This window comes from Microtus oregoni, unplaced genomic scaffold, assembly GCF_018167655.1.
Source record: "Microtus oregoni isolate MIOR12 unplaced genomic scaffold, Mior012 000001F_ref0000356, whole genome shotgun sequence".
NCBI lineage: Eukaryota > Metazoa > Chordata > Mammalia > Rodentia > Cricetidae > Microtus > Microtus oregoni.
The window spans coordinates 74,919,024-74,936,259 of record NW_024543060.1 but is presented as its reverse complement, the minus strand read 5'-3'; the positions used below and the strand labels follow the sequence as shown (position 1 = coordinate 74,936,259).

Sequence of the window (17,236 nt, the reverse complement as noted above, 5' to 3'; positions counted from 1 at the left end):
TTCAACTCAATTTACTTTTAAAACACTTTTGCCTAAAAGCTCATGAGGCAGGCCTTAGAAACCCAACTCTCAGGTCAGACTTAAAAATATGTTCGCCTGAATTATCAGCTATAGAATAATAAATACCCTGTGTCAAGGCCTCGATTAAAAAAAAAAGGAAAGAAGGGGGAAACAAAATTCAAAACAAAAAAAGGAATCAAGAAAGAAAGAAAGAGAAAGAAAGGAAGAAAGAAAGAAAAGAAAAAAGAAAGGAGGGAGAGAGGGAGGGAGGGAGGGAGGGAGGAACTGTACTTCACATATATATTCTTTTTTTTTTTGATTTTTCTATATATATTCTATCCATTCAAATGATCACCCTAAAGTAAGATTCTTCCTACAAAATCCTCCTCGGTTCCCATCAAGCATGTGTTTGCCTTAGAAAAACACCTAAAAAGAAATCGCCAACCTTCAATCGTTCAGACCCTGCCACAAAACCAGAGCTTTCACAGAGCTACTTTTATTGGCAATCTGGCGTGAGCGTTCTGTTCACTGAGTATCCATCCCCACCTGTACAGGTAAATTAGAATGTGAGAGATGTGTGCTGGTAAGGATTAGGAAGGTAGAGTGGAGAGACTTTGCCGCCCTTGTGGTGCAGACTCTGATTAACTGTGGAAAGAAAGAGTCTGGCTGTTCTCAAGGGCAGTTTTCTAAATTGCTTAACCTGGCCTAAGTGGTCAGGCACCCCGGCACGCAGGAAGGAAAAGAGCTGAAACCTCAGCTAGGGTTAGCTATTCAAAGCGTAGGGCTTGCAGGGTAGGGATGCCTGCAGGTATCTCGAAGCCCTGCAACCTGCCCAGACCCCGACCCTGCTCAGGGGAGGTCCTCGGAATCACAAAGCACAATCCAAGAGCCACCTAGCGCCCTTCCTCCTGCTCGCTGAGCTCAGCCTCTTCCTGGCTGTGCTGGTGCTTTGCCCGCCCACCACGCTGTCTCCCGGGGTTGGATTGAGTGAAAGGTCTCCATGGAGACGCGGAACTGAAGAGGGGGAGAGTGGGAGGCAGTCCCCAAACATCAGTGGAGAATTGTGCTCAGAATTTACCAGGCGAGGGAAGCGGAGGCGATGAAGAGCAACGCAAGCGAGAACCTGGCATCTCATGAGAGGAGGGAGACAGAACCAGATCACGTGGCTATAAACAGCCTTAGCTTGGGGTTAAGGTTATACAAGTGACTTCGTATGTGTTAGCAAAGGCGCGGTGAAACCACCGAATTAGACTGCCCCCTAGGTGTAAAGAAAGGTTTATTCCGGGACAAGTCACAAATGTCATGGCTAGCTCTCCAGCAAGAACAGTGAGAAAGTCTTGGCAGTTATAAGGGGTTACAGAAGGAGGAAGGGAAGTGAGCTGCAACAGCCTAGGAAGCGGTGTGGGACTTTGATCTGTGGGAGTTTATAGAGAATTAGACGCCCTTTGCATAGGTGGGGGATGTAATAGGAAAGTAATGGCTTTCCCTGGCATAGAGAAACCTACTTTAGGTTTCCTAGGAACGCTGAGTAAAGTTTATCGGGTCAGAGTCCGGCCTGAGCTGAGACCAGTCTGTCATCTACAATATTGTCAGCAGCATTGACATTTGGAGTGTGGGACCTAACAGAATGCAACCCTAGTCTTTTCTACCATGCTTGGCAAGTGGCCTGCACATGCATTTTTAATTTCGTCATCTTCCTCAGTGACCCGCCCTGACTTCGACCTTCCTCGATTTTGTTTTAGTTTTGTTTCTGTGGGGGTTTTGTTTGTTTTCCATCTTTTTAGTCGGCTTCACTGAAGTTTCTGAACGTTTCTGGACTTGCAGCTTAAAAGCAAACTTGATCGGGACCATCTCATTCATCTTCATGTTTTCAGCCATATTCAAGATTTCCAGTCAAACCGCTTAGGATTTCATTTCTCTCCAATGACTCAAAACTGTATTTATAGCTCCTGGAGGGGTATGTGTCAGTCTGAATGACTTCCACGGGCAATTCAGCATCATCTTTCCCAGGTAACATTTGTCATCTTTCCTCTTTGGGTTAGCCTTGGCTCGCTGATCTTTCCTACCTGGGTCAGTCTTGGCTCACTGCAGTTACTTCCAAACTAATAATAATAATAATAATAATAATAATAATAATAATAATAATACATTGATCTTGTCTCCTTTTGGATTGCACAAGTTTCTTTGGGTTAATCAGAAGGATATTAGTTAAATAAACATATGATCTTTTTGCAGAACACTTACTGAGAAGCCCGTCCGTCCGTGACCTACAATGCCCCTCATCACGTTCACTCTTTCAGCTTCCTCTTCTCTCTCTGTCATAGAGCCCTGACGCATCACTCACTGAAATTGACAGAGCATCAACATCTGAACTTCTGTTTTCTAGAACATCGTTCTGTCCTAGTAGAAACACTTGCCTTTCATGTGTTTATGTCCGTACCCAGACTACGAGCTCTGAGATGGGAAAGCTATCTGAAATGAGGCTTTGCAAATGAACTATACTCAGATTGCTAAATTCCCAGGTGGATGGAGGGGTCCACGTTGAGGAAAATTACTTTAACTGTGTAAGGATGTGTTACGTTTGCTTATGCTGTGTTTGTTTAACGATGTAATGATGTGTGGCTTTGCCTGCCTAAAGCACCCAATTGATCTAACAAAATCTGAACGGCCAATAGCTACACAGCAGAGGGATAGGCAGGACTGGTGGGCAGAGAGAATAAGCAGGAGGAGGCATCTAGGTTAGGGAGGAGAGAGGCAGGCAACAGCCAGTCAGAAACGGAGAAAGCAGTGAAAGTAGGATGTACAGAATTAAAGAAAGGTGAAAAGCCCCAAAGCAAACAAGAAGAGAAACAAGTTAAAATAAGTTATAAGAGCTGACAAGCATAAGATGAGGCTGAACAACAACAACAATAAATAAATAAATAAATAAACAGTGCGTGAAAATTTGATTCCCATTCCTCTCAAAATGGCATAGGAAATAGCTAAATAAAATAAACAAAAAACCTTATTGATTTAATATGCTAAAAATAGTATCTTAACGGGGCTGGAGAGATGGCTCAGAGGTTAAGAGCATTGCCTGCTCTTCCAAGCGTCCTGAGTTCAATTCCCAGCAACCACATGGTGGCTCACAACCATCTGTGATGGGGTCTGGTGCCCTCTTCTGGCCTGCAGGCATACACACAGACAGAATATTGTATACATAATAAATAAATATTTTAAAAAAATAGTATCTTATCATATTCCCTAGCTAATCGGGAAATACTGGTACAAAATGTATGTGTATATACTGAAGGGAAGACTCCATAAAACCAAGCACAAGCCATTGCTAGAGAGTTCCACACCTTCCAGGAAACACGGAAGTAATTCAAGTGCCAAATGGAAGCCCTGCACCTTAGGAGAGCACGGATAGAAGAAGCAAGTTTACCTGCTGGTTCTATGCCTGTCACTCACAGGTTCATCTGACAGGAAGTGAATTCCCCTTTGTCACCTCGGGCTCTAGGTCATTCACAAGCTTTGCTGTGGGGGGTGGGGGAGGAGGTCTACAAGTAGCCGAGAAGCAGAGTTGACTGGGCACGCTAGACCTGGGCTATGAGGTACCTGTCCAAGCTCCTCAGCAGCCAGGTAGAAAAGCAAGCACCAAGGTCCAAGACTATCCAGTGCCGTCAGGTGTAGAAGGATAAGCATGATGTGGGAGCAGTGTGAACAGTGTAATGGGCACATGGAGAATTTTCTACCTGCCAGTCACTCTTCTGCCTCTTCAACATGGTTTTTAATAATAATAACAACAACAACAATAAATGATAAACTCTGCTTCTACAAATTGGTTTCCCCATTAGCCTTTAACAGATTACTCCAATCTCTTGCATTCTCTGGATTTCTGTGACTTCCCCATTACTATTCCAAGCTTTACTCTAATCTCTCCCTGTTCTTTCCCAGCCTCCTTCTTTTGCTGTTTTTATATGACCTCCAAGTGGCAGAGGTCTTTTTACTTAACTAGGTCCTGTTGCTTTCCTTTCTCTATACGCTTGCCCCCACTAGCTTCTATTCATCTCACGTAGAAATTATGACTTCATCTTCAGTTCATTCTGATGTCAGTGAATATATAAGCCCCAATAATTTTTGTTCAAGTGACTATTCAACTGTTCCAATAACCATCATTAAAAGTCCATCTTTAAAATCAGAGAAACATCACCCTTCACAATAGCCACAAAGAGCATAAAATATCTAACAAAACAAGTGGAATACTTATATGACAAGAACTTTAAATCTTGGAAGAAAGTAATTGAAGAAGACACCAGAAAATTGAAAGATCTCCTATGCTCTTGGGTTGGTACAATTAACATAGTAAAAATGGCAATCGTACCAAAATCAATCTACAGATTCAATGCAATGCCCAGCAAAAAACACAGCAAAATTCTTCACAGACCTCAAAAGAACAGTATTCAACTTCATATGGAAAAACAAAAGAACCCAGGATAGCCAAAACAATTCTGATACAATAAATGAACTTCACTTCTGGAGGCATCATAATCCCTGACTTCAAACTCTACTACAGAGATACAGTACTGAACACAGCCTCGTACTGACATAACAACAGGCAATGGTACCCAATAGAAGACCAGGATATTAACTCACACACCTACGAACACCTGATTTTTGACAAGAAGGAAAAAAAGGAAGCATATTTAACAAATGCTGCTGGCATAACTGCGTATCAACATGTAGAAGAATAAAAATAGATTCATATCTATCACCATGAACAAACTCAAGTCCAAATGGATCAAAGACCTCAACATAAAACCAGCCACACTGAACTTTATAGACGAGAAAGTGGGAGGTACACTTGAACGAATTGGCACAGGAGACCACTTCTTAAATATAACCCCAGTAGCACAGACACTGAGAGAAACAATTAATAAATGTGACCACCTGAAACTGAAAAGCTTCTGTAAAGCTAAGGACATAGTTAACAAGACAAAACGGCAGCCTACAGAATGGGTAAAATCTTCACCAACCCCACATCAGACAGGGGACTGATCTCCAAAAAAATAATGACATCTTAAATTTTGCAGGCAAATGGATGGAGCTAGAAAACATCATATTGAGTGAGGCTACCCAGACCCAGAAAGACAATTATCACATAAACTCACTCATAAGTGGTTTTTAGACATAAAGCAAAGAAACCTAGCCTACAAATCACAATCCCAAGACAAAAATAAGAATCCTAAGAGAGACATACATGGATCTAATCTACAAGGGAATTAGTAAAAGACAAGATCTCCTGAGTAAATTGGGAGCATGGGGACCATGGGAGAGGGCTGAAGGGAAGAGGAGCAGAGAAAAATGGATATAGCTCAATAAAATCAATTTTTAAAAAAGTCCATCTTTACAGTTCTGCTGACTTGAAAGATAACCAACACTACATTCCTGTAAGTTTTTAGGTCTCCAACTAGATTTCCTCATCTACGTAACTAGTTAAATACTGAATTCCTTTTAAACTTTAAGTTGTACAAAAGCAAAGAGCCTATATGTCTTGTTTTGCCTCTGTTCTTATTGTTTAGAACAGCACCAAATACACCATAGAACTTCAACATGTGTTTATTTGTTGTTGATAAAATACAAGAAAAATATTTCTTTTCTCACTCCATTTAATAATAGAGAGTGGAATTTAAAAGAAAGTGGTAGATGACATATATTACATACTTCTGCTTGACATCCATGACATTTTATGTAAAATTTTAATATATTTAAACAAAGACATTTAATTCAATCTTTATGCTAATAATCACAGATACAGGAATATATATAGATAAAGAAAACACTGATATTAAAACACACAAGTTAAATCATTTTTCATATACAGTAGACATTGGGACTTTCCAGAAAACACTCACCCATTTCTTAGCAAGCCTGGGGATCCAAACACTTCATAACCACAGCATTTCTTGGAAGCATCATTTTTAAATGGAAACATTAATGTCTGAAAACAAGTCACTCAGCTCAAGTCGACCCTCACTTATTAAGCCCCAAGCACTGGCTTTTCAATGAAACTTTAATGTCCGTTTATTGACATTGAACTTCATTGGCATTCAGAATCACACTGAGGCATTCTCTTTTGACTCAGGAAGAAACTCAAATAATTGTATACTCCGTGCCAGAAAGAATTTGGGAGTTTGCAAAGATCTCCAAGCAGATTATTTGCAAATGTCAACGATTCACGGTCGTTTCAGAGAACAGCATTGCATTCTAACATTATGAATACATTCAGATAATTTTACGTCACTCTTCACTGACAAAGCAGCAGCTTTAATGGCAAAGGTAGGTGTCAGGTTTCAGAGAGGACCGATATATTTAGAAATAGTCCCCAGTTATAAATAAAGGAACTAAATGTTAAATAAGAACAATATAATTAATAATTTTAATGGTATAAAAAATATAGCTCCAAGTCTTCCTCTATGTAGTGACTGATGCTATGTCCTCCTGTTCCTCATTATTGAAATAGCTATTATTGCAGGTGTGGCATTCTAAATGGATATTGGATTTAAGCTTTTTAATCTTATCCAGTGCTATTTAATAATGGAAGATTATGTGATATTTTGTCTCCTTGCTGTATCATTTACAATGAAAGAAAATGAAACCAGAACCAAAAAGACCTAGAAAGTAGTCTAGTATTTAACACAAGCTTACCACATTGTTGCTACGTGTGTTTTTAGAAGTCACAAAAGTGTTTTTGGTAAGGTCACACCTGGAAAACTGAGAGAGGTCTGCAGTAACATTCCTAAGATTTGGTGAAGTGTTAACTAAACTAACAACCTGGTTCTTCGTTCTGTTTCTAAGCATACAACTCTGTGGTTATCTATCAGCCAATTATAACCAATCACATTGGCCAGAGTATGCAGTAGAAATTAAAGTCTACCTTGATTTAGACAGCTGTGGCAGACTACAAATCGAGAGAGAGAGAGAGAGAGAGAGAGAGAGAGAGAGAGAGAGAGAGAGAGAGAGAACTAGGTACTGAAATGGAAGGAATTCAGCAACACAGTCTTCTACTTTATAAGAATATTTTAATTCGCCCAAAACTGCAATTATAAATACAACAGCATTTCAGCTAAACAACTTGGAGTAATTTTATTCTCCGGCATAAAACTATAAATCGTATTTTTCTATGGAGACAATACACAGTTTGTACCGACTGTGAGGCTGTCCGGTTCCAATAGCGTTAGGAACACGTTATCGTTGCATAGTGTATGTCCGTCATTGTGCCTGCATAAGCGCGATGAGCTGATGCCGCCTGGCACGGCACTGTTGTGCAGAGTTCTTCCTATGGAAGCGCTCAGTTCCACTGGCACGTGCAGTCTACCGGCTCCTGGAGCGTGTACATGACTTCTGTGCCGTTTCCCGAGCAGTGCAGAGGCACGGTGATGTTCCGCACCCCGTTTTCTCGGCAGCACTTGCAGAACCTAAGGTGGCTTTCCACGTTGATGTTATATATGGTAGCCGACGGGCACTTCCCATCACAAGATGCCACACTCACCTGCGAGGACAGATAACGAGGGAAAAAAATAAAGATCTTTAAATGCGCCCGGCATTGGTGGTTGTTTGATTCCTCCAAAGAGTGCGTAAGAGGTTTTTGTTGTTGTTGTTGTTTGTTTGTTTTTTGTTGTTTTTTTTAACCATTTCATGCCCCAATCTTTTATATGTTTAAAAGATTGTGGAACTACTACATTAGAATATGACTCATACATACACCAAAGGGTTTTTATGTGGCCATCCTGAATACAGCAATGCTTACATAATTCAAAACTGAATTGTGCAAGCATAACTGAATAGAAATATGAAATAACTAAGTTCCTGCCCAATAATCCTATTGTCCCTGGTATTCCGTTCTTGTACAAGTACAGCATAGCATTAAGTAGACCATACCAAAAGGAGTAAAGTAAAAACTCTGACTACAATTTTGTCTTTAGCTCTGTAATTTTACTCAGAGAAAATATTCTAATATATGTAGATTGCATTTATCTCTCTAGATTGCAATTATCACTGAGAACTATTGATTATTTATGCTAAGAATAATTTATAATTCTTCAGAAACCAGATATTTTAATATTAAAGGATAGGAACGCTCTCAAAGTTGAATACTATATGTTGCTGTTTTCTTGGCATGTTAGTCTGCCACAGATTTCCAGAAACACAAATATTCTTTATGTAACCAACTTTATTTTCCCACTTACAGAGCTCTGGCTTAAACAATCCTGTTTCTTTATGATTGATTTAATGATCACTTTCTGGCATATTCTTTCTTCTCGTTTGCCTGAAAAAAAATAGAGAATATATTTGTTCATTAAAAAGCCTAAGAAAGGGGATAAAAGGATGAGTGCTTAAGAGTCCTTGCTGATGACTGGAGTTCAGTTCCCAGCACTCACATAAATGGCTCACAACTCTCTGGAAATCCAGTTCCAGGGGACCTGACACCTCTGGCCCCTCCATGAACCACATTCATGTGAACACTCTCATACCTCCACAGAATTACAAATAAAAATAATCAATAAATATTACAAGCCCATGTAAAATGCTTTCCAAATTTAAAGCACAAATATAATTAAATTGGAAAGTTGGTGTATTTATTTAACACATATAGTTAGTGGTTTTTTTTCAAACTCTAATCTTAGAAATTACATGCATAATATCTGTTTTCTCCTTTTATATAGCTTGGCTCATCTAGATTCATAGTGAATTTTACTCTTTAACTCATTATCTTAGAATGATCATTCTCCTTATTAGTCAAAAAACATTACAAATGTGAAATAATGAATTTTATACTTAACTATGATTTGTGCAAATATAAAATATGAAAATATAATTCACTAATACACAACAATTTTTAAATAAAACTGGGGTTAAAAACGATATATTCTAAGTACTCATTAATATGCTAAGTAACTTAATTTTCAGCCTTTTGTGAAACATGAGTGATTCATACTTTATTCTGTGGCTCTGAAATGGTCTTTCATGATTTCAAATAAAAACACCTATAATCAATCATTCATGACACAGTAGTATGCATCAATATGTAACTGAGAGTTATATTATAATATCACCAGGAATATATGTTTAACAATGTTTGACAGTGATGTAAGCCCAGAATAAGATGCCAAAGGCCAGGATTCAGACCTCACTCGGTCAGCGACTTGTTACTTTGGGCAAGTCATTGATTCATTCTGTTCAATATACTTGTTTATGAAATAGTGGAGATACATTATCAATTTTCATGTGACTTTATGCATGAAAGTCTTAGTCAAACATACTGATATGAAATTCAAAGGGGTAAAGCTAAACTACTCTGGTTTGGGGAAAAGATGGGCAGTTAAAACCGGCTAAAATTAAATTACCTTGGAAAATTAATTCAATAAATATATGGGACGGGGAGCTCGGGGGTTTCTTGGCCCCCTGTCCTTCTTGGGCTCTCTGCAGGGCCTCTACTCCCTGGGTGCTGCCTCTTTCTTCCTGGCCCACCCAGCTTCCGTCCAGAGCCCTCCCCACTTCGCCCCCACTGCCCTCTTTTGGCGCGTGGCATCGCCCAGCCCAGCCTATCTGGGTGCTGGGTCCGAGTACCCCGGGCTCCCCGGGCGGGCAGCAGTTCCTTTGTTTCTGTGGCCTGCCTGCACCAAGTGGGGTAGGGGCTTTGTTTGCGAGCTGCCCAACCAGCACGGAGGCCTGATCTCTAGTCGCCAGAGAGCCAACATTGGGGAGAGACAGCGTTTGGAAGGCAAGGAGACCTGATCCGGTAAAAGAAGATCCATGGGGAGCATTTGGAAGAAGAGATGGGCCGACGTCAAGGCAAGAATTCGCCCAACAAGCTGAAAAGCAACATGAAGCCACCAGAAACAAGCGACCTCACAACGGGAGGACAAGAACCCCTTAATCAAGAGGAAGGAGAAAAGATTGACTTCATGAAAGTGATTGACACCCTTAAACAGCATGTAAAAAACGCCCTTATAGAAATGGATGAGAAATATAACAGAAAGTTTGAAGAATTGAATAAATCAGTGAATGATACCCTAGAAAACCAAGGAAAAACAATCAAACAGATAATGGAAACAGTTCAAGACCTGAAAACTGAAATGGAGGCAAAGAAGAAAACACAAACAGAGGGCCGGCTGGACATGGAAAATCTAGGTAAATGAATAGAGACTACAGAAACAAGCATAACCAGCAGAATACAAGAGATAGAAGAAAGACTCTCGGATTCTGAAGATACCATAGAGAAAATAAACACACTGATCAAAGAAAACAGCAAGTCCAACAAACTCTCATCACAAAACATTCAGGAAATATGGGACACAATAAAAAGACCAAACCTAAGAATAATAGGAGTAGAAGAAGGAGAAGAAGGGCAGCTCAATGGTCCAGAAAATATATTTAATAAAATTATAGAAGAAAACTTTCCCAACCTAAAGAAAGATATTCCTATGAAGGTGCAAGAAGCATACAGAACACCGAATAGGCTGGATCAAAAAAAAAACATCCCCTCGCCATATAATTATCAAAACACAAAGCATACAGAATAAGGAAAGAATATTAAGAGCTGCAAAGGAAAAAGGCCAAATTACTTATAAAGGTAAACCTATCAGACTTACACCTGACTTCTCCATGGAAACCATGAAAGCCAGAAGGTCCTGGATAGATGTACTGCAGAAACTGAGAGACCATGGGTGCAAGCCCAGATTACTATACCCAGCCAAGCTTTCATTCACTATAAATGGAGAAAATAAAATTTTCCAGGATAAAAACAAATTTAAACAATACGCAGCCACAAATCCAGCCTTACAGAAAGTAATTGAAGGAAAATCACTAACCAAGGAGTCCAACAATGACCACAATAACTCAGACATCTAGAGACCCTTCACCAACACAAAACAAAGAAGGGAAACACACAAACTCCATGACTAAAAAAAAAAATGACCGGAGTTAACAACCACTGGTAATTAATATCACTTAATGTCAATGGACTCAACTCACCTATAAAAAGGCACAGGCTAAGAGATTGGATAAGAAAACAGGATCCAACATTCTGCTGTTTACAAGAAACACACCTCAACCACAAAGACAGGCACCTACTCAGAGTAAAGGGCTGGGAAAAGGCCTATCAAGCAAATGGACCTAAGAAACAGGCAGGTGTGGCCATACTAATCTCTAACAAAGTTGACTTTAAACTTAAATCAATCAGAAGAGATGGAGAGGGGCATTTCATACTCATAACAGGAACAGTTCATTAGGATGAAGTCTCAATCCTGAACATCTATGCCCCTAATATAAAAGCACCCACGTACATAAAAGAAACATTGCTAAAACTCAAGGCAGACATCAAACCGCACACACTAATAGTAGGAGACTTCAACACTCCTCTCTCACCAATGGACAGGTCAATCAGACAGAAACCTAACAGAGAAATAAGAGAATTAATGGAGGTAATGAATCAAATGGACTTAACAGACATCTATAGAACATTCCATCCAAATAGGAAAGAATATACCTTCTTCTCTGCAGCTCATGGAACCTTCTCGAAAATCGACCACATACTTGGTAACAAAGCAAACATCCACAGTTACAAAAAAATATTAGTAACCACCTGTGTCTTATCAGATCACCATGGATTAAAGTTAGAATTCAACAATAATGCTACCCCCAGAAAGCATACAAAGTCATGGAAACTGAACGGTCAACTATTGAACCATACCTGGACTAAGGAAGAAATAAAGAAAGAAATTAAAGTCTTCCTGGAATTCAATGAAAATAAAGAAACAACATACTCAAACTTATGGGACACTATGAAAGCAGTCCTAAGAGGAAAGTTCATAGCACTAAGTGCCCACTTAAAGAAAACAGAGAAAGCTCACATTGGAGACTTAACAGCCCACCTGAAAGCTCTAGAAAAAAAAAGAAGCAGACTCACCTAGGAGGAGTAGAAGACTGCAAATAATCAAACTGAGGGCTGAAATCAACAAAATAGAAACACAGAAAACAATACAAAAAATCAATGAAACAAAAAGCTGGTTCCTGGAGAAAATCAACAAGATTGACAAACCACTATCCAAGCTAATCAAACGGCAGAGAGAGAATTTGGAAATTAATAAGATCAGAAATGAAAAGGGGGACATAACCACAGACACAGAGGAAATTCAGAGAATCATTAGATCTTACTACAAAAGCCTATATGCCACAAAATTGGAAAATGTAAAGGAAATGGATACTTTTTTAGATAAATATCATATACCAAAGTTAAATCAGGACCTGGTGAACAATCTAAATAGACCTGTTAGTCGCGAAGAATTAGAAGAGGTTATCAAAAACCTCCCTACCAAAAAAAGCCCAGGACCAGATGGTTTCAATGCGGAATTCTACCAGATCTTCCAAGAAGATCTAATACCTATACTCCTTAATGTATTCCACAAGATAGAAACAGAAGGGTCTTTACCAAACTCCTTTTATGAAGCCACAATTACTCTGATACCAAAACCACTCAAAGACTCAACCAGGAAAGAGAACTACAGGCCAATCTCACTCATGAATATCGACGCAAAAATCCTCAACAAAATACTGGCAAATCGAATCCAAGAACACATCTGAAAAATTATCCATTATGATCAAGTAGGCTTCATTCCCGAGATGCAGGGCTGGTTCAACATACGAAAATCTATCAATGTAATCCAGCATATAAATAAACTGAAAGAAAAAAACCATATGATCATTTCATTAGATGCTGAAAAAGCATTTGACAAAATTCAACATCCATTTATGTTAAAAGTCTTGGAGAGATTAGGGATACAAGGGTCATACCTAAATATAATAAAAGCTATATACAGCAAGCCGACAGCTAACATCAAATTAAATGGAGAGAAACTCAAAGCCATCCCACTTAACTCAGGAACACGACAAGGCTGTCCACTCTCCCCATACCTCTTCAATATAGTGCTTGAAGTTCTAGCAATAGCAATAAGACAACATAATGGAATCAAGGGGATTCGAATTGGAAAGGAAGAAGTTAAACTTTCGTTATTTGCAGATGATATGATAGTGTACATAAGCGACCCCAAAAACTCCACCAAAGAACTTTTACAGCTGATAAATAGCTTTAGTAATGTGGCAGGATACAAGATCAACTCCAAAAAATCAGTCGCCCTCTTATACACAAAGGATATGGAAGCAGAGAGGGAAATCAGAGAAGCTTCACCATTCACAATAGCCAAAAACAGCATAAAATATCTTGGGGTACATCTAACCAAGGAAGTGAAAGATCTATTTGACAAGAACTTTAAGGCATTGAAGAAAGAAATTGAAGAGGATACCAAAAAATGGATGGACCTCCCTTGCTCTTGGATTGGGAGGATCAACATAGTAAAAATGGCAATTCTACCAAAGGCAATTTATAGATTCAATGCAATCCCCATCAAGATCCCATCAAAATTCTTCACAGATCTGGAGAGGACAATAGTCAACTTTATATGGAAAAACAAAAAACCCAGGATAGCAAAAACAATCCTATACAATAAAGGATCTTCTGGAGGCATTACCATTCCTGACTTCAAACTCTATTACAGAGCTACAGTAATGAAAACAGTGTGGTACTGGCATAAAAACAGAGAAGTCGACCAATGGAATCGTATAGAAGACCCGGATTTTATCCCACAAACCTATGAACACCTCATTTTTGATAAAGGAGCTAAAAGTATACAATGGAAGAAAGAAAGCATCTTTAACAAATGGTGCTGGCACAACTGGATGTCATCCTGTAGAAGAATGAAAATAGACCCTTATCTATCACCGTGCACAAAACTCAAGTCCAAATGGATTAAAGACCTCAATATCAGCCCGAACACACTGAACCTGATAGAAGAGAAAGTGGGAAGTACCCTACAGGAGATGGGCACAGGAGATCGCTTCCTATGTATAACCCCAGAAGCACAGACATTAAGGGCAACATTGAATAAATGGGACATACTTAAACTGAGAAGCTTCTGTAAAGCAAAGGACATAGTCACTAAGACACAAAGGCAACCTACTGACTGGGAGAAGATCTTCACCAACCCCACAACAGACAAAGGTCTGATCTCCAAAATATATAGAGAACTCAAGAAACTAGACTTTAAAATGCTAATTAACCCAATTAAAAAATGGGGCACTGAACTGAACAGAGAATTCTCAGCAGAGGAAGTTCAAATGGCCAAAAGACACTTAAAGTCGTGCTCAACTTCCTTAGCAATCAGGGAAATGCAAATCAAAACAACTTTGAGATATCATCTTACACCTGTCAGAATGGCTAAAGTCAAAAACACCAAGGATAACCTTTGCTGGAGAGGCTGTGGAGGAACGGGTACCCTCATCCATTGCTGGTGGGAATGCAATCTTGTGCAACCACTGTGGAAGTCAGTGTTCCGGTTTCTCAGGAAATTCGGGATCAACTTACCCCTGGACCCAGCAATACCACTCCTGGGAATATACCCAAGAGATGCTCTATCATATGACAAAAGCATTTGTTCAACTATGTTCATAGCAGTATTATTTGTAATAGCCAGAACCTGGAAACAACCTAGATGCCCTTCAATGGAAGAATGGATGAAGAAAGTATGGAATATATACACGCTAGAGTACTACGCTGCGGTAAAAAACAATGACTTCTCGAATTTTGCATGCAAATGGATGGAAATAGAAAACACTATCCTGAGTGAGGTGTCCCAGACCCAAAAAGATGAACATGGGATGTACTCGCTCATAATTGGTTTCTCGCCATAAATAAGGGCCACGGAGTCTACAATAGGTGAACCTAAAGAAGCTAAGTAAGAAGGTGAACCCAAGGAAAAACATATAGTTATCCTCTTGGCTAAGGGAAGTAGACCAAATTGCCGGGGAGAAAATTAGGATCTTGGGGGTGGGGTGGGATGGGGGTAAGGTGAGATGGGGAGAGAAAAGGTAGAAGGGAAGGAGGGGGGACTTGGGGAATCAGGAGAATTGGGATAAAGGAAAGGTGGATAGGGGAGCACGGAACCACAATTCTTAGTTAAGGGAGCCACTTTAGGGTGGGCAAGAGATTTGACCCTAGAGGGGCTCCCATGTGCCCAAGATGAGGTTCCCAGTTAGTTCCTTGGGCAGCTGAGGATTGGGAACCTGAAATGACCCTATCCTAGAGCAATACTGACGAATATCTTGCATATCATCATAGAACCTTCATCTGGTGTTGGATAAAGATAGAGACAGAGACCCACACTGGAGCACTGGACTGAACTCCCAAGGTCCCAATGAGGAGCAGAAGGAGGGAGAACATGAACAAAGAAGTCGGGACCACGAGGCCTGCACCCACCCACTGAGACAGTGGAGCTGATCTACTGGGAGCTCACCAAGGCCAGCTGGACTGTGACCGAAAAAGCATGGGATAAAACCGGACTCTCTGAACATGGCGAACAATGAGGGCTGATGAGACGCCAAGGACAATGGCACGGGGTTTTGATCCTACTTAATGTGCTGGCTTTGTGGAAGCCTAGCCAGTTTTGATGTTCACCTTCCTAGATATGGACGGAGGGGGGAGGACCTAGGACTTACCACAGGGCAGGGAACTCTGACTGCTCTGTGGACTGGAGAGGGAGGGGGAGAGGAGTGGGGGGAGGGGGAGAAGGGTGGGAGGAGGGGGAGGGAAATGGGAGGCTGGGAGGAGGTGGAAACTTGTTTTTTGTTTATGTTTTTTTTTCTTCTTTTCTTAATAAAAAATAAATAAATAAATAAATAAATATATGGGACAACATTATTCATTACTGGTTAGTTGAACATTTTATTCCTAGAGGTATTTTCTGTGTATTCCTCGCAGATTTCATTGTAAGTATGTTTAGTATTCATAGCACTTGTGATAGTACCTAAATTCTACAATCTCTGCTACATAACCTGGCCGTCTCCACTACATAACGTGGCCATTCAGAATCTCAGGCTGCGACAAAGCTTCTCTAGGGTCAAAGAACTATCAACTACTTCACGTTCCCTTACCCACCAGATGAGAGACACTGAAGCAGTTTGCTCTTAATCTGCAACTCAAAGAGGTGGGCAGAGTTGAACTATACCCATGTTTGATTAATATTATCTCCTATTCTGGGGCTTGATTTCCTAATCATTTCAGGAAGCTACACCTTCCTCTATGAACGGGCTGTGGGCATGTCTAACAGGATGAGGAACACTGGTGTGGGATTCACCAGTTTAGCAACCCAGTTATTCCCCTGTCTGCCCTCGGAAAATAAACACTAACTCTCTATTAGTTCTCGTAGGACGATATTATGGGGCCGATTATCAGGGCTTTAACTTGGAATATAACTGTGTCTGTATCTCCTATCGAAAGGAGAGATTCAATTCCAAAGCTGTCCAAGGGGTGAGAAGTAAGACTATATAAATATATAAATACAAGTCTCTTTAGATTCTACAGCTAAATTTAATTCCTGCGTTCCCAATACAGTAGATAATCGACAAACTTTAGCTCCCATGTGACTCAGAGAACACTGAATGAAAAACTTCTTATTTTCAATGAACAGAAAACAATTGCATTTGCTGGTTCTTCAGATTCTAGAAAATAAAATAGCCACTTTTCTTAAGGCCCAGTTAGTATAGTTTTTGTCATTTGAATTGTGTCCATCAATTTTTCTTATGTTCAGTAGGGCTATACGTGTGATTTTTATCTGGTCACAAGGCCAGATAAAATGAGGATGAGATGAATATGAGATTTTAATGCAGATTGACTGGTCCATATAAAAGGGAAAATTTGTACACATGTGTACATGTATGCACATGAGCACGTGCGTGCACACACACACACAGACACACACACACAGAGGCAGGGACACAGATTATTTTCTGACTGAACTTGTTAGAAAGCAGCTTGCCAACATCAAAGTTTGAGGACTCCAGATCTCTGAAACAGTACATTTCTGGTGTTTAGGTCACCTCCTCTGTGAGAGTACGTGTTATAACAGGCCTAGAAGTCACACAGTAAAATGGAGATCAAGGTGTGAAATGCTGAACTTCTTCACTTTCTTGGGTTTTTTTTTTTGGGGGGGTTGCTTGTCTATGACTTAACTGGGTGTTTGTACACTATCAAACTAAGTTTGGCCTCCTTGGGTAGAAAATCAAAAGATTCCCAGAATTTATTGCAGTGGACTTTTGTGCAAAATAAATATTCTATCTTTATATATTCACGAAATTCAGTTCT

The 17,236-nt window shown here is 39.9% G+C and overlaps 1 protein-coding gene across 4 annotated transcripts in view; it reads right to left on the bottom strand.

Moving 5' to 3' along the window:
- Positions 1-6,999: 6,999 nt before the first annotated feature.
- Otogl (otogelin like) overlaps positions 7,000-17,236 on the bottom strand; it is a 123,373-nt gene continuing 113,136 nt past the window's right edge. For all 4 annotated transcript variants that reach the window (XM_041670772.1, XM_041670795.1, XM_041670781.1 and 1 more), the window contains 2 exons: positions 8,229-8,308; positions 7,000-7,531 (listed from right to left, as the gene is read on the bottom strand). In XM_041670772.1, the coding sequence (XP_041526706.1) occupies positions 7,331-7,531; positions 8,229-8,308 (281 nt within the window). In that variant the 3' untranslated portion in view covers positions 7,000-7,330. The remainder of the gene's footprint in view (positions 7,532-8,228; positions 8,309-17,236) is intronic.